The sequence below is a fragment of the Pagrus pagrus genome, assembly GCF_965226575.1.
Source record: "Pagrus pagrus genome assembly, chromosome: 8".
In the NCBI taxonomy this organism is placed as follows: Eukaryota; Metazoa; Chordata; class Actinopteri; order Spariformes; family Sparidae; genus Pagrus; species Pagrus pagrus.
Window position 1 is genome coordinate 15001323 of NC_140192.1, and position 17860 is coordinate 15019182.

At 45.7% G+C, this 17860-nt stretch overlaps 1 protein-coding gene across 2 annotated transcripts in view; it reads left to right on the forward strand.

Moving 5' to 3' along the window:
* Nucleotides 1–518: 518 nt before the first annotated feature.
* Nucleotides 519–17860, forward strand: part of znrf3 (zinc and ring finger 3) — a 70635-nt gene continuing 53293 nt past the window's right edge. For both annotated transcript variants that reach the window (XM_084358788.1, XM_084358789.1), the window contains exon 1: nucleotides 519–924. In XM_084358788.1, the coding sequence (XP_084214914.1) occupies nucleotides 694–924 (231 nt within the window). In that variant the 5' untranslated portion in view covers nucleotides 519–693. The remainder of the gene's footprint in view (nucleotides 925–17860) is intronic.

Sequence of the window (17860 nt, forward strand, 5' to 3'; positions counted from 1 at the left end):
CAGCCAAAAAAAACCCCACACACACAAAAACGTGTCAAACTCAGGGAAAAAACGCCACTGGGCGGCTCGGGATCGCAACTGTGACTGAAAACGTGCCTCCTGCAACAACTTAAACTGAATTAACTCAAACTTTACCGCCCAACATCCACATTGCCCCAAACAATAAGCGCCCCCCCCCCCTTTTTTTTTTTTGTCTCCTGAGCGGCGCACTAGTCCGCGGTGCCTCCTTAACTGAGTGCTGGCACTTCAGAGAGGGGAGTGCAGAGGAGAGGGTCAGAAAGATTGGTGGGTGGGGATATAACCCTTTTGGGAGAGAGAGAGAAAAAAAACTAAAAAAAAAAGAAAAAAAAAAAAGAAAAATCACGTGTTTGGAGATCAAAGTAGATCCGCTTTGTAGAGGGGGGAGGAGGAGGAGGAGGGGGTGAGAAAGAAAGAGGGAGAGAGAGGGAGGGAGGGAGAAAGAGAGAGAGAGAGAGAGAGAGAGAGAGGGAGCGTTTGCAGGCAGTGTAATTGACAAGGCTTGCAGTGGTGAAATAAACACGCTTCAGCCCAGGCTCAGCTTTTATTGCACGATTCTGACTCTTTTTTTGTTTTGACGCATCGCCCGATCGCAGACCTGATTTCAATTACCTTCACCCGATCAATTAATCCGTGTGAAATTATGTCCCGATCGGCGCAGATCCAGCCGGCAAGATGATGATTTTACCACGGAGAGGCTCAGATCGTGTACCCGACACGGTGGTCCTGGTGATCCTCGCGGTTGCCGCTTCTCTTGGTACCGTTTTCGCAAAGGATACCGCCTTTGTGGAAGTGGTTCTGTTCGAGTCCAGTCCCAATGGAGATTATACTACTTACACGACTGGCTTGCAAGGACGCTTCTCCAAAGCAGGAGCCACTATCAGCGCGGAGGGGGAGATCGTTCAAGTACGTGTAAAGTGTCTCTTTTTCCTTCCCCGTGACAAGCGGCAGCGGCGCCGAGCAGCACTACCGGGGGCGCGGGGTGTAATTTTACCAAGCTGCCCTTCTTAAAACTTTTTCCACAGGGGGCTGGAGAGGGGGTTGACATGAGTTGTATATGGTGTATGTGTGTGTGTGTGTGTGTGTGTGTGCAAGGCAGCGTGAGGATGGTACCGAGAGCTTGCGAGCATATGCGGTCACAAGATGGCTCCTATCTTGTGGAATTCATTCACAGAGAAAACATGCTCTTGCAGGTTATTTTGTTGATGTCTGGAGCTCCTCTCGCAGTGAATGTGCCCCCTCGCCACCCCTTCACCACCCTCTCCTCCTCCTCCTCCTCTCCCCCCAACACGTTTGGTCACCGTGTTCCTCCTAAAGTTGCAAAATCTCTCCGCCGGTTCCACTAAAAAAAAAAAAAGAAAAAAAAGTTTGCAAACTTTCACCGAGCAGGTTTTTTTTTTTTTTTTTTTTTTTTTAGGCATTTCACAAGAGCAGCAAGCCTGCGAGGGGACTGTCTGTGCTCTGTGCTGACCGCTTTTCTGTCTCAGCTGTGTGTTTTGTGCTCACATGTCCGCTCCTAAGCGCGAAAAGTGAGTGTAAATAGTGGAATATGTTTGTTTTTATTGGCCGGACCGACGCGTAAACTAAACCCCGCACGTCCCGCCGCTTGTAGCCTCTGTTACTCTGTTACTATGTCGCCGTCATCAACGCATGTTTTTCTTTTTTTTGTTGTTTCTTCTGGGTCTGGCCACACTTGTGACTATTTTAAGGCTTTTTTGGGGGGAAAACACAAAGAAGACTTGAGTAATCACAGAAGAAGCCTTCATGTTCACACGGCTTATTTCCCAAGTGCACTTGGCTGCAGCTGGTTATGTTTGGATCAACCATCCAACTTTGATCGAGTGGAATTCACTAAAATATGAAGCCCTCCTCCGAAAGCCAAGTGTCCATTTGAAGACTTATCATCCTCGCTTCATCTACTTGTTAGTTAAGAGTTTGAGGTCCAGTCATGCGCCAAAAGATGTAGTGTTTCTGGCTTCGTGTTTAACATCCCCTGTGTTGTTGGCGTGCGTGATGGAGGGGGCCAACAGCTCTTCCAAGCTCCTTGTGAATGATTGGAAGCCACTCGAATGTGATGCAGTTGCTTTATGGCCTGTGAAGTTTGATTCGGAGGCATCTCTGGAATCCAAACTAAGTGTAATGCACATTAGAGGTGCACTGTGTACTTTTGGACTCTTCGCTGATTCAATTTAACGCCGAATCAACAAGACGACCTTACAGGGATTTTCATACCATCTTACTTTGTTTATATGTGGCGGACCCTGTCACCTTTCTAGCTTCAAGCAGTGTTCTCTTTATCTTATTATTCACTCATGGAAAAAAATGATATATCTGAGTTTGTATTTTACTGCAAATGTTAAGTTTCTGCGTGGGAATTACTGTCCAGAACTACATAGTGTCCCTTTAAGTTAGTTTGTGGTGGTGTGGTTGGATGGGTCGAGTCCATTGTGATGGTTTGAATATTGCTTCATTCATTAAGGTTTTTTCCGATGTTAAGTTAAACAATGCCGGGAGATAAAAAAGCCACCGAACAATGCACAGCGGAGATGATGTTTGAGTTTTTGTTTTAATTTGTCGTGGTAAACGCCGGTGTCTGCTGAAGTGTGACATCAGACTGAAGGAACTGTTGAGCTCCATGAGATCATTGGTCTGTGGTGGGAGGCCAGGTTTCAATGCAGCATCAGGAGAGGGAGGCAGAGATGGTTGAGTGGCAGGGGGTGTGTTCAAATGCAGCAAATACACATTTGAGTTTAATCAAGTTCACCATGCGTTTAGTGTGTACAGATCGGCTGCATCACATGAAAACCCTCAGCCATTCATTTGCACGTTTGTCTTCCTGTTATTGTGCGCTCGCACTGCATCAACACATCAAGTAACATCCACCCTCCCTCCATCCCTTGCCACTCTGCACCAATGTCTGTATCAGCTACACAACAGCATCTTTTCAGTGCATGTATGCATTTTTGTTTTCCTCAAAATAACATTGAAAGAAAGATGATATGTGGGGATCAAAGTAGGGGATACTCAGCATAAAAATGGCCAGTTTATACACAGTGATGGCCATTTGGCGCCACTCGGTAACCACACTGCAACGTCGGACCTCAGCTTTACATTGCTAACCACATCTATTTAGGTTTGTTTTCTTTGCTAACATAGCTTCTGACCACTTAGAGGCAGCTTATATTTTGTTAGGCTATAATGAGGGGCAGTCTGTCCAGCTCGGCGCAGTCTTGAATTTCTTACAGCATATAGTCCACCAAAGATTTATGAAAGTCGAACGTGACAATGGATGACAGCCATACAACCGGAAGAGTATAATTTTAACATGGTATCAAATTCTGCACTTGCACATTCTATACTTGTGAAATAACATTGCAGCAACGTGTTGGTAAATTGCTGCGGTGTTGTAACGGATATAGCCTTACACTGGAATTGGGGTGAAGACAAAATATTTAGGTTGTGCATTCAGTTGTCCGCAGTGACCTCTGCAGCCTTCGCTCTTGTCTACTTTTTGCTTTTAATGTTTGAGCTGTCCTGTGTTCAGTGAAATAGAGCGCTTGATTTGGTCTGCCTGAGGTTGATGGGGCCTTGCCGTCCACTCCTCTGCTGTTTGAACAGAGCCCAGAGGGGTTTGCGCTACCTTGTGTGTGTGTTCACTGATGGCCAGACCACAGCAGGTATGGGTTCAAATACAGGGGAAAGGGGGGACTTGGCAACTTTCCTGAGCAAAAACCCAACCACGATCACCGCTCATGCACTCCCAACTCCCTAAAGCTAACACCCGCTCAGCTCTGCCTGAAGAGTGCGAAAAGTGGCAAACGCTGCCAGGGCCAAAAATAATAAATTAAGTTAATTTGCTTCTCGCTCTACACTGAGGGGGGAAACATGACGATGCAGATCTGGCCACTGTGCCAAACCCCAGGCTTCTCATGCCAGTTCCCTGATTGCTACACTTCAACTCTGTAATAGCAACATAATCCATGTATCCTTAAATCATTCTGTCAAGACATGAGACTATGTATGTGTCAACAGACATTTCCCTAAGATGACTTTAAGAGCGTATCTACAGCGGTGGCTCTTAACCCTGATTCTTGGCTACAACACTGCTGCGAGGTTGTCCACCCTGCCAGGTAGTTAATTGTATTCCCCTCTTGTTCCAGATTTAGATACTTCCTGATTAAACTGCTTCAATGAAAATGGCCTGGTAAGATGAAAACCTAGCAGCGCTTTGGGCCCAGAGAAATTGATTATGAGGAGAAACACTGATTGAGAGGACTTGGACCACTCAGTGCCTTGTCTTCTTAGAACAGAGCTCCAGACCAACGTTTCACATTGGGTGCACTGGTGCACCCAGTAGTACATTTTGATTTAATTTCTTAACACAAAATGTAAAGTTGCAAATGTATGTTTTTCTTAATTTCCTTGTCAAATATTGACGCACAGGGATGCTGGCCGACCCGTCCTACAATCCCAAAGCGTCAGTATTTAACAGGTTGGGAATGAGACTCAAAAAAGGAACTTCTCTGATAAATGGGACCTTTTTTAAATTGCATGCAACAAGAAATTGCAATAATGTAAATTGCCATCAATATTTGCAATTGTAATAAACTGCTAAATTTCAGCACACTGCTGCGTGGTTGGGTGCGCTTTTATGATTTATGGGTCATGTGCGACCAAAACATTTGCACCCTGCAGCCCTGTAGAAGTTCAGATCGTCTTGTGTCACCTTTCCACTTACAAGCAACAGTTTTGTCTTGAGTCCGTTAAGATGGGCACAGGTGGTGTGACCACATCATCCCCCAGTTGAGTCCCCTAGGTGACACGTAGTCTGGCAGGGGTTGATAAAGCCGGCTGATGCTGATGTAATCTTATTTCTGGAATGGCCTTGCAATGCAGGATGCTCAGTCTGACTTGCTGGCCACCATGTTTTTCACATTCACTTCATTGTTGACAGCGCACCCACAGCTTTCCCGATTAGAACGCGTTTGATGAGAAGGGAAACACCATCTGCTGCTCATCATTCACTATTGTCTCCCTGACGCCAAATCGTCTTTCCTGTTGCGAGATGTGCTGCGATGCACTGCATGAGCGCACATCTGCCTCTGATTTCCAGCCGGGCCCGTGCTGTCAGCATGTGAGTGAGGAGCCGAGGCAGGGACGTGGCAGGGGCACCGAGAGGACCAGATGGAACTCGCAGTGTCGTCGGCCAGAACCGGAGGAATTGATGTGGCTTTTGCCTACTTCCTCTCAGAAGGGACACAGAGACAGGGACATCCCCTGAATCCAGCATCAGGAAGAAGAGGCTATAGTTTCCCAACACCCATGAGCTGTTTCACCTTTGAACTTCATCTCCATGCACATGAAGTGCCAGGAACTATAGCTGGGAGACTTCATGATGTGGTTCTTTGAAAGTGGCAGTTTTTTCTGACTGGATGTGCAGGGGGAAAGTGGCGGTTTTGAGCTAAGACAACGATGAGCTTAAATACTGGAGCTCCTACCTTGGAGCTGGCAAGAGTTGTGTCGCGCTGCATTTAGACTATAATGAGAGCTTTAGTGGTTTAAGGCATCCAGCGCGCTTTCTCACCACAGGCTGGAAACCCCAAGAGGCCATAATGGGCCGGTCCCAGACGGGAGGTGCCAGGGACCGGGCCACTCCCAGCGCCAAAGCAACAGTAGCAGTACACAAACGCTGGTTTAAAAGGTTAAAAGTGCTGCTCCCTACTTTTTTCCATTTATTGGCTTGGCGGTCGCAGCTGTATTTTAAGTGCTATCGTCTCTTAACCGCCACCCTATTTCACTTTCATGTCCCAGCCAAAGTAATTTGAGGCTGCGTTTCTCCCCTTTTCGGAATAGAACAGACTAAACTGTTTTTCTCTTTCTCTTGCTTAACACCCCCCTCCCACACACACACTCTCACCCCCCACCACCAGTCTGCTCTTTTTGATGCAGCCAAATTTTGTCATGCATCCTCTATTGAATGTGAATGACTTCAATTGAGTGTTGCACCTATTTCTCAACAAGCGTGGACTTATCAATACTATTGAAGTGCCCTGGTGGACTCGGACCATGAGCCGCAACATCCCTCTCTTGTTTCTTGTAATGTTGTTGTCATCTTGCTAATTAAGGCACAAAACACCCCAGAAATTCTTTCAGTTAATGATAAAACTTAGAAATAGTCAAAAAATTGATGGTGGCTTATTTCGTACGCCCAGAATCTAAGGTGACATCTTCGAATTGCTTCATTTGTCTGAAGAGCTGATATGTGCAAATACTTGCATTTGAGAAGCAGGAACCAGCCAACATCTAGAGTCTTTTTCTTGCCTAATTACATGAAATGATCGTAAAATTAACTGACATAAATTGACCAATTAGTCGGATATCACAGTCTTGCAGTAAATATGCAGAGTCCTGAGAAGGAAAACACTTGAAAATCTATTTTTAGGATTTAAACTGCGAGCACTGACTGCCTGCAGTGATCATTCAGGTGTCTCAATCTTAAAACCTGTTGGATCGCCTGGTATGTGTCCAACCCTCTTTTAATTGGCCACACTTACTCCCAAACCAGCAACCCGTGTTTTCCTCTCCTGCGCATGTCTCTTTTCCTCTGTCTCCTCCTCTGTCTCTCTCTCTGAGCTCCTCATTCCCACTCACTGCACAACTCCACCTGGAACAAGTGCATGTTGGTACTGGTGGCCCCAGTAGCTATGTTAGTTTCCACTGGGCTGAGTGGCTGAGCCGATCTTTGATGTTCCACTCCAAGAGAGATTAGCAGTCAGCGCTGGTGCTCGCTACTGATGTCTCTCCAGCATCCAGGCCTCTCCCAGGGGAACCCTATTCCCCCGTGTCCCTCTCGTCTGATCTGCTATTGATCATGTGTCTGAGTTCATTTGTAGGAACGTCTTGTGTTTGTCCTCTGTTTTACACTCCAATGATGAGGAAATGTTAATTCAGCTTTGCCCCAAGGGTGTGATTTTATCTTTTATTTTTCTGTGAAGGGTGCTGGGAAGTGCACCACAACAGACTGCCATACTTTCTCACGTGAAAAAGTGACTTTTCATACCACCTTTCTTCAGTCGGGTTATTTTTGAAACACACTTGTAACGAGTCAAAGATGAAAAAGAGTCCGGAGTGGACTTTTGTTTTTGTTTTTTGCTTTTGACTAGCCCCTGGTGTGTCCGACTGCGTTTGATGAAACGGCGCTGAAAGGCCCAGTCCATCCCCTCAGCCCATATTTTTATCCACTGACACAGAGGGTCTGCAAAACAAAGGCTAAGGGGTCGAGGGTTATGAAATGACAATGCTCACAGTGGCTCATCCAGGCAGAGGCATGCTTTGTTGTCGGCCAGGAATGTGCTGACTAACCGTGGAAGGCCACAACGCCAGCCTCTCCTTTTGTTGTACTTTTTTTGCCAATAGACTAGGAAGGTAGCTGCGCAGGGAGTCCTTTTCATTCTGACCACTACACTCCATCTGCTTCCTTCTCCTCCTACCTCTCACTATACTTGGATCCTTGTGCCCTCTGTTCTCCTACTACTCGCAATTGTTTTCATGAAAGGAGAGGTCTTATCAAAGATATGTCCCACTCACCCAAGTTCAAGAAGACAGGGTTCAAAGTCCTTTCCTTTGTGTACATCATTACATAAGAATCAGCCTCACATGCCTAAAAAAACATAATGTTACTTTTAATGTAAGAAAGTCCTTCCCTCTGTCATTTTGATTCATACTAATGTTTTAGCCCTAGAAGCAATTTCTGTGGTTATTATTCCGGGAAGCCATTACTGGTTTTGCGCACATGATCACCCTCACGCTAATGCATCATATTAATGTTGTGAGGGGTTCTCCTGACAGGCCCTCTGTCAGAAACCCTGCCATTTTTCATTTCCCCTTCTTTTGTTTCCTTTAATGGATTCCAACACAGCCGTGGCAAAGGTCATTTATAGGGGTGCCAGATGGGGACAAATCCGTTTCAGGTGGAGGCGCCGACTCCATCATGTTCACCTCTGCTGTATCCCTCTCATCCTGCAATGCTTTCTAAAGGCTGCTTGTGTGTGATTGTGTGTAGGTAGTTGTTCCAGTAATGAGGAAGATCCAGGCTCTAACACAATGGGGCCAGAGGTATGATGGATTGTGCTTGCTTGGTCAGATGAGAACAAGCTGGGTTATCTCCACATATCTTTTTTTTTTTTGTCTGGTGGAGTGCTGCATGTCTTCAAGCGCCGCAGTGAAGATGTATCGCCACATCTTCCCACCTCCTCCTCCTCTTCCTGCTGCTAAAGATGCGCCCTAGATTTCTCAAATGAAAAATTGGCTTTCTTTTTGTGTCGTCCCTGTATCATGGGTATACTGAAGATGTTGAGGACACAGGATTTTCTATTTTTGGTTTGCTTTGTTTTTCGCCAAAAGACTTCTCTCAAAGTTAAATATATATTTTTGAAGGATAGCTTTTATTGTGCAGTGCAGGTGCGCCTAAAGCTACGAGCAGTCGGTGCTTCTATAGCTGTAAGAAAAAGACATTCGCCAGCGCATTCAGTCCCTAAGAGTCAGGTGTAACTTTTCCTTTCTACAAATACAGTACCTTCACTAACATGCCAATAAAAGCTCTATGGTACAGCCTCGGGCTTTGATAAAGCCTCCATAACTCCTCCTGTCCTTCCCCTTGACCCCCGTCGGCAGCTCAGGCCATGCTGCGTCCCTCTCCAGCCCCTGGACCCTGATCAGGGAGGGGCCTGCAGGGCTGGGTGAATAGCTGCTGGGAGTCGTGCTGCGGGTGTAAACCACATGAATGTGCCGCCTGAGCAGATAGGATCAGGCGAGGCGGGGAGGCCTGGGAGGCCGCGACGCTCGGCGCAGCTCCACGCGCTAACATCAAAGGCAGTGCTGAAGGGGGTGGTGGTGGAGGGGAGGAGGGAAGAAGAGAGAGCGCGAGGGCTGGGCCAAACTCTTCAAAGGCCTCTCTGAGTAATGCCGGCCCTGATATGCGGCGCTGCAAAACTGAATGATGATGTAATTGCAGGCCTTCGAGCTAAATCCGCTCCCATACAAATAAAGGTGGAGGTGTTCCCTTGCACAAGCACGGTGAGAAAAATACTTTGTGCTAGGTTGAAACTAGAAAGTTTGGAACACCTTGCAGGGGAAGGTGTTAGGTCACTTCCTGACGCAATGCTAATGTAAGGATCCCGCTGCAAAAAGTTGTATTTACATTTTTGATGGAGGACTTGGAACGGGAAAAGAGTTTTTATCTGATTTGAGCAGATAGGTTAATCCGCTGGGCGTTTCTAAAGTACACAACAGGTGGAACAGAGTAGACTCTGTTCTTTGTAAAGTTTATACAGCGCCTGTGTGTGTGTGTGTGTGTGTGTGTGTGTGTGTGTGTGTGTGTGTGTGTGTGTGTGTGTGTGTGTGTGTGTGTGTGTGTGTGTGTGTGTGTGTGTGTGTGTGTGTGTGTGTGTGTGTTGAAGAGTGTGCACATGCGCTTCCCTTGTAATGTGTGTTAAACCAAGCATGGCCACAGATTCTTTCAAAATGTCCCCACGATCATCTGGCTGATAACTCATTGACAGCTCCCATGACAGTTTAGAAGCACACGCCGCAGGAAAGTATCTCCCTCGTCGAGAGCGCACGGCAGTAATTCACTGTTGTTGACTGGTTTGCCAAAGGTTATTTGCATGCCTCTGAGTGAAGCTCTCATCTCCTCGCCCTTGTTTTGTGATTGTATGCGCCTTTGATGTTAAATTAGCAGTAAACAGCTGCACTTTTATTTATTTGGAGTTCATAAGGAGGTCAGCCTTTTAACTTCTGCATCCTGGGTCAGACTCGGATTGCTGCACAAAGGCTTTGTTGGTGGTTGTAAAGAAAAAATCTCTGCGCTTCGAGTCTGTGCAGTTTAGCAATTCATGACTCTCACGGGAGCACCCATCTAATTACTATACTTGAATTACTGAATACTGAATTTAATGATGAATTCCAAAGATATTTACGTTTATAACAAGCTGATTCTGTCCTCATTGTCATTTCTGCTTGATTAATTAACACTTTAGCAATTAAAGACATCAGAAGAAGTTGTGCCCCTTTTTGACAACTAATCGATTAAAGGTGCAATATGTAAGACTTGGCTGTCAAATTCATACTCAAATAGAGGGGAAGCATATCACCAGATTACCGCTAACTACTGCTAACCGAAGCTGCCCTTAGCTCGTTAGTTCAGTTAGTCGTGCAGCTAGCATTTTGGACTGGGAGCTTGGTGACCAGAGTGTTAGTGTTTTAACAGCTAGCGCAGGAAGCTAGCTGGTTAGCACGCCAACTTGAATAGATTAATTTGCAACACAGTACACATAGATATCAGAAGGACTGTTGATCTTTTTCAACTACAATTCTTACATATTGCCCCTTTTATGATCCAGTGGCATCAGCACTATGTCCATGACTGTACAAGCAACATTCTACAGATCGTTGGCGTTAATTTGAATTGTTTCAATTCATCATTAATCCAGGTAATTGATTGAAATCGGAAAGTTTAGTCAATTTGATCTGCAGTTCTGAATTTCCTTCCAACCAGATGTGCTTCGAGTACGGCAGCTGTTAAATCGCTCATTTACGCCGTTAAAACACTGGAACCTGCTCCTGCGGCAGAGCATCATCAGAGGATGATTTACAGAGCATTGTGACCAAAATAAATCTTCATATAGGCTAATCTCATCCACACTCTTGCTGTATATCAGTGAAATAAGCAGGCAGGTCCTCTGTGAGTTAACAATCGCGTTGCCTCTATTTCAGTGTCAGTTTGCAGGTGCATTGCGCCATCAAGTGCTGCCGTTATGTCAGAACTGCAATTGAACTTCATGCTGTGGGTGAAGTAAGGATGTACAGGCCTTCCAGCCATAAAACACTGTGGGATATTGCACAAAAGAGCATGTAAAACTACTGAAGGAAGGGTGATTCATAATGTAATTTGTAAATGAAGGACCATTAGAGCATCGATGTTAGATTTTCCTTTTAGATGTTAATGTGGACATGTTTACATCATGTTATACAATAGGGAAATGTGATATGGGATTAAGTTTTGCAGATACTATAAATGACTCAAAATGTATCTGTAGAAAGAGCAATGGTATTTTGATTTATCAACATCTTCGATGAATGAGATAGAAAGGTGCCAATAGTGGAGAGATGTCCAGACAATATCTTGAAGTACCATTAGGCAAATGGATGTGACATTTTCTCGTCATGCAAATTGTACGCACACTATTGCTGTCCTGGTACCCCGCCCACCCCCACCTTCCAAACTCCCCCCGGCTCAACATGAACCTGAGTGTGTATGAAAAGGTCAGGACAATTACTCCTGGCCAGCTGTGTCCATTTCAGTCTCCTTGCAACCCATCTGTTCACCCCTCATTGCCCCTGCATGTTGCTGTCAGGGAAAAAAATGTCAAGTTTTTTGGGTTTTTTTCTCTGCGTACAAAACTTACACAGGTCACTAATATGAGGGGTGAATTTGAGGAACTGATCAAATTGTTTTTTGTGTAGTGAGATGGAGCACGTCGTTATTTGTGTCACTGCACTTTCTCAATCTCACCCCCTCTCCTTGATTGATCCAGATTCATCCCGCTGTCATATGTTACTGTAAAAGCTGCACTTTTCATTTTTTCGTACCAATTTTAAAAGAGGCGCCGAGCAGATCTCGGCTATTCTCTGCTTGACATTGTGTGTGCAGTTTGTCCAAACACACTTGGCTCGCTAATGATAACTTGTCCTCAGACATGTCAAGGAATCTAGTTTCTCAGAATGCTGTTTTGAGTGATAGGACAGATCGAGTGGGAGAAGATGGGAATGACGGAAAAAGACGGGCCAATACAGCCCTTTGCTATTCCGTCTGCATCCCACAGGCATGTGACAAAGTCAAATTGTCACCCCTGGGGTGACATGCATCCCGCAGGCATTTCGAAGTAAACACATCCCAGAGATGTGGCTCTTGAGATTTGGACAGCGGCCTCACCAGTCGGTTAGAAGCATCATTCTCTGTCTTATAACAGATGCAGGAGGATCTGAAATTCGTATATTGTGGATTATATTTTATGCACTACATAGAGCTCAAATCTAAATTTACTTCAAGGAATGGATAAGAATTTTGAGAAATACTCCAATTTGCTGTGTTGCCAAATGTTCAATGAGAAGACTGATACCACTCATATCTGTCATATCTGTAAATATGAAGCTACAGCCAGACTCTTAGCTTAGCTTAGCTTAGCATAAAGACTGGAAACAAGGTGCAGTTCTGGCTCCCTAGCCACAATACCTCAAATTGTCGTATTTATATTGTGGAGTTTGTTGTGTGTGTGTGTGTGTGTGTGTGTGTGTTTGTGTGTGAAGATAAAGCGTGTTGATGAGCTTTTGAATGCTGATAGGTGTCAGTTGGTTTGGACTGGATGTCAGCAGAAGCATTCACAGTAACCATTGTAGAGCAGATAAACTAGCATGCAGAAACTCAAACTTCATCCACAGACATTGCAGGACAGGACAGTAGTGTCAGGCACATTTTTCCATTAAGGTACAGTGGTACTTTCAGCATATCAATAATTTCAATCCGATCCGACAAAACATGATGATTTTATCAAATCTCAGAGGAGCGGTGTAAAATTTAAAAAGTCTGAATCCACTCCTAATCAAAACCCATCTTCAGGAAACTGAAAAATGAGTCAGTCCATTTACTCAAATGGCTTCCAGTAAAAATCTGCAATAGATCTGCTCAGGAAGGCTTTTATGTGAATTTCACAGTAATGGCTTCACACTCCACTGAGCTCTTCTATAGCACTGCTACTAAATGCTAACAACAGGTCAGGGCCAATTTTACAGTAAGTAAGCTCGCCTCTTCAGACCACTTCTAAAATTTGGTGATTTGATTTTACACCAGACCATCCTTGTGCCCAGCTTTAAGCCATTTCCTATTGGCAACCACATGTAGCATATTTGGGTCAGCTTTTCTGCAGCATTGCCTCAAGCTAAGCTCACGGACAGAGGATTTGGTAAGCTACTGATGCATACATTCGTCATAATTATTGTTTTGCAAAAGCTGGAGTTAGAAGCGCCCGGGCAACGGGAAAGCTTCAGAATTCAAATTAGAGTGTGGGATTGCGCTTTAAAGTTGTGGCTGTTTTCTGTTTTCGGTTATTGCATCCTTGAAAACTCTGCCGTTTTGCACTCTTACCCCGTGTTGGTTGATCCTGGCTGCTCGTGTATTAAAAGCTGGAGTTGGCATGGTGCATTTTGTTCTCTGAGGAGTTGAGGTGGCATGGGAGACAGGTGAGGAAAACCCCCGGGTATACACAGTGTTCTCTTCACAAACAAGAAAACAAAGCATTGCAGCACACCTTAAAGCAATTTCCCTTATAATTGCATCATAATGAAGCACAAAGCAGTGAATGCAAGTACATTTCTTTGTCAGATCATTCCTTCCCTCCCTTTCATCAGTTCTATCTGCCCTCTTTCTCTCTCCCTGTCTTCTCTCACTCTGCTAAGCATGGGAGGGGGAGGGGGTATAAATGTGAGACCACACATGCTGTGTCAATGTTTGCTAGAATAATTAGAGACAATGTGGGCCAATAACGGGAGGAGTGCAGTAACCTGAACTCACTTTGTTCTGCCCCGGCAGCAACACAAAAGCCATTCACAGATGCACAGATCCGCGGACTCGGAGCAGGAGCAACTGCACTTTTAGCCGGCGCGGTGCGCGGCGCCGAGGATCTGCAGGAAAATGGATTGGTTTCTATGGAACATGAACAGCGCGCTCTCACTACGCCGCTTTGTGCTAGCTCAAAGTGATGCTGATGTCACGCTAAAGGCCTTTTAAGCACTGCCTGCACATCCCTGCCACCACCCCAAAAAAAAACACCCCTACCCCCTTGTCACCCTCCCCAGTCGACCAACACATGGCCCTGGCTTAGAGGGTCCTCTTTAACTAGAGGATATCCGGCCGCTCGGTATGCAAAGAGCCTGTGGATTCCTGACGCGAGTGCTAGAGCTGGATCAGAGGTGACTTTCAGTGTAGTCAGACAACTGTTGGATTAGCGGGACACTTTACGTTGACTCCGCGCCAATGGGAGGGAGCCTAGCCAGGAGCAGGGCGTACTTGGTCAAATGCAGGCTAATAGATTCTTTTGAGCTATATATATATATATATTAGTTTACATTTAAAGCATGCCAGTGCTGCTTGGATCTAGCATGACTTCCAGTAAGCACAGCGGATTTGAAATCTTTAAAAAGAGCAGTTCTTTCCAAGAGATTATGAGAAATACGGAAGACCTAAGAGAGCGCCAGATTTTTTTTTTCTACCTCTGCTTGAGACTGAACTATTGTCTTCAGGCATGGGAGGGACAGAAATGCAACTATATGCCTAAAATCCCCAAACAATGCGTGCTAAGTGTCTCCTAAGTCGCTGGTGTTTCCCTGGCTGCATCAGAGTGACCTGCTGCTGCGCTCACACCCCAGGGTGGACCAACTGGTTTGTCCCCTCCGGTGTCCATCTTGAAAGGGGACACCGCTATGGGATGCATACATCCCCTGGAGGTCGCCGGTGTCATCGTGGCACCTGTCCCCTCCACTCTCAGCCCCGTGTCAACAGCTCAGATTTATTTACATTCATTCTTGTTTTCCAGAGAACTGGAGTGTAAACAGCAGAGGATCAGTTTGTGTCTCTTATGGAACATTTTTCTGCACGAAATGTAAAATACACAAGTGCTTTCTACAGATAACAGCAATGTTATTGTACAGTTATAACCTCGCTAGAACTCTTTCTCATGCCCTATTTATGGTTAATCATCTGCGAATTTGATTCGATTTGATTGCTGATTGGGTTTCGACATATATTGTATAGAAAAACTTGCCCTTTAACTCTTTGGCTGTTCATATTTAGGATTGTTCAGTTTTTTTTGCCAGAACCTCCTCTCTCGCTCTCTTTTTTTAGCCTGGGGATACACAACAGCTTACGTTTTTCTCTTCCACCCAGCGTTCTCCTTTAATCATTTTCAGATTCTTTCTCATTCTCTTCTCTCACCGCTTCCTCTCTCGTCTCCTCCTTCTCGTTCCCTTCCACTGGGCTCATGTTCTGTTCTGTTCTCCTGGCGGCAATGTGTTCCTCATCACAGCTTGTGTTTCCTCTTATCTACAGTTCTTTTATCAGTGGCCGCCACACATGCCCGAGAGAAGGGGCGGTGGGGCAGCTGATGCTATCAGCAGGTGGAGATTTCACCACCGGGTTCAGGGGCCCAGTGTGGCCAGAGGAGGGCCAGACCGGAAGGGTCTGACATGGGAACGTGCAATGTGAACTCCGAACAATGTGTGAGCCCTGCTGTCATTTAAACACCTGCCTTTTTCTGGTTTTGTCGTGACACAAAAGTGATAGAAGTGGTTCTCTCGTCAAACATCTTTGGATATGTTTTTGATGAAGCTCAGGCTTTTTTAGCTCGTGATCTTCTCTTCACCTGATCAGCCAAGCTGGCCAGCACGGCTTACGCTATTATATACGATACTGGATTTTTTGGAGCGATTCCAACAAAAAATACTGATATATCTGTGATAGGCCAATATCAGCTGCTAAACTGGTTGGGCTCTAGTTGTGTTGCATAGTCTTGGTTCTCTGCAGCTCGCTGTGTCCTGTTTGTTATTGCTGCAAGACAGGTAAAAATCACTGCATCTGCACCCAATAGTGACCTAAACCTGGCACCTGGTGTAAAGCAGATCTTGCTCCATGCATGTGAACTGCATGTAAAATTCTTGCACCACAAAAAGGCACAGATCCTCAAAGCGAAGTGAACGAAGAGCGGGGACGGTGGGGAGAGATCGGAGAGTAAACCAAAGCACAGGGTCACAAAAGCCTAAAATGATATCGCTGGTGGATATCTGGATGCTTGGGATGCCTTGGATGGCTGCTGTACACTTTTGGCTTTGTCTTTGCGGGGATGAATAGAGGCCTCTGTGGTAGTGATGACAGGCTTCTCCGGGCTGGGCCCTGGCTGGCTGGCTGGCAGACTAGGTGCTGGAGGTCGGGAGACTTCAGCTCTCTCATAGGGGCTGGAGCCCGACAGGGGATGCTGGTCGTCCTGGTTCTCCCGACAAAAGACACTCTGTTCTCTGCCTATGACCAGGCTTTGTTATTGTGACATGCCATGTACACTTACGCACACAGGTTTAGCTGGGAGCCAAGGGCCCGCAGCGGCAACTACACCCCCCACCTGTGTTTGGGTGTTTGGACATGGCTATAGGGTTAGTGGGATAATTGGATCACAGATGTTTGATTTTCTGTGGTTTTAAATGAATGTTTGATTTGAATTTGTTGCTTTTACATGAGCGAAATGTCATATCAACGAAAAACCTGCAGCAAAAAAGTAATTACCACACCATAAAAATTGTTCAGTCATCACTGCCTTTATAGACACACATAGATGGCTTTAACTATGAGTGCATTTGACTGAGCAACTTTCTGTGGTCTTCAATTCATTGAAGAATCTTTTCTTTTATTCAGCACAGATTTTAGAAGTTGGCAGAGAGATCATAAACTGTGACAAGAACGGTTTGATTCCTGACTGTATGCCACTGGTAGCTGGTTTGGTGCTGAGACGGTGTGCTCACACTGCCTCCGAGTCACCTAGTTAAGCGCAGGAGGGCGTTTCGGAAGAGAAGGAGCTGCCACGGCTGTCACAAGAGGTTTCATCATCCCTCGTTTTGCTCTAATACAGCACCGCACAGCTGGCCAAGACAAACGTGAGGTAAACACACTGCTCACTGGACTGTGTGACTCACGCTCTAACATGCTAGCAGCACACCCGCGGGACTCTAATGGCTGAGGCTGAGCTGTGGGCTTTTCATGTTTTTTTGAATTATTAACGAAACAAGGAGAAGCTGTAAACGGTCCAAGGAGGAGATGGGGCTTCCACACGCGATGTATGAAGAGCGGGAGCTCTCCCAGACCCTTCACATGCCCTCTGAGTTTATCCCAGTCGCCCCTCTTGAAGATTCACAGAGCCTCTTTGATCTGTATGCTGTCCTCCCAGCTGGGAGGCCAGGGGATGCGAGCGGCCCTTTTAGTCTCCCATTTTAAGTCACACATTCTTTCCTTAAGGACCCCGAGGTCCTGACCCTTAGTTGCAGCGGAATTTCATATGCAAAAATAGGCCAGACTCGCCAGGCTATTTGAATATGTACTCGTCCTCTTATAGCCTTCATCATCCTCGCATCCTCAGAATTAGGTATTCATCTTCAAGGTGTCATGGTGAGGCGTTTTCTAATTCTGGCTGAAGCAGTGACAGACGGACCTTCCCTGACCCTTCGTCCTCCTCTGTCCTTTTTAATATTTTCATCACGCCGATTATGCATTTCAAAAGGCCCTGTATTGCCTGTCAGAGAGACCGAGTCTAGTCTAACAAGCGCCTCGCTGTTCAATACAAACATGGAGGTGGAGGCTCAGAGTAACTGCCCCTGCGGACTGGGTTTTAAAAATAAATCACATAATCACACTGCAGTATAAATCAGCTCAAAGCCACATTATTTTAATATGAGGCTCTCAAAGAGATGGTGAATTCAACTGCACTGCATCACTCAAATTTATTGTCATGTAGTTTGCCAAATCTGCAAATTCCTGTGCACCCAGCAGTTGGCCCTAGTTGGCATTTCTGTGACATCCTGTGACGTCTGAATTACTGTAACTTTGCATAGATATTTTCCGTCTCCTGAGGCAGTGTTTGCCATGGGCGTCCCTTTTCAGAAAAGGGCTTGCAACCTGAAATCCTCTTAGATGTGGAGCCAAATGCCCCAGAGGTTATAGCCAGCTAAGTGGTTCCTTGTTTCTAATAAA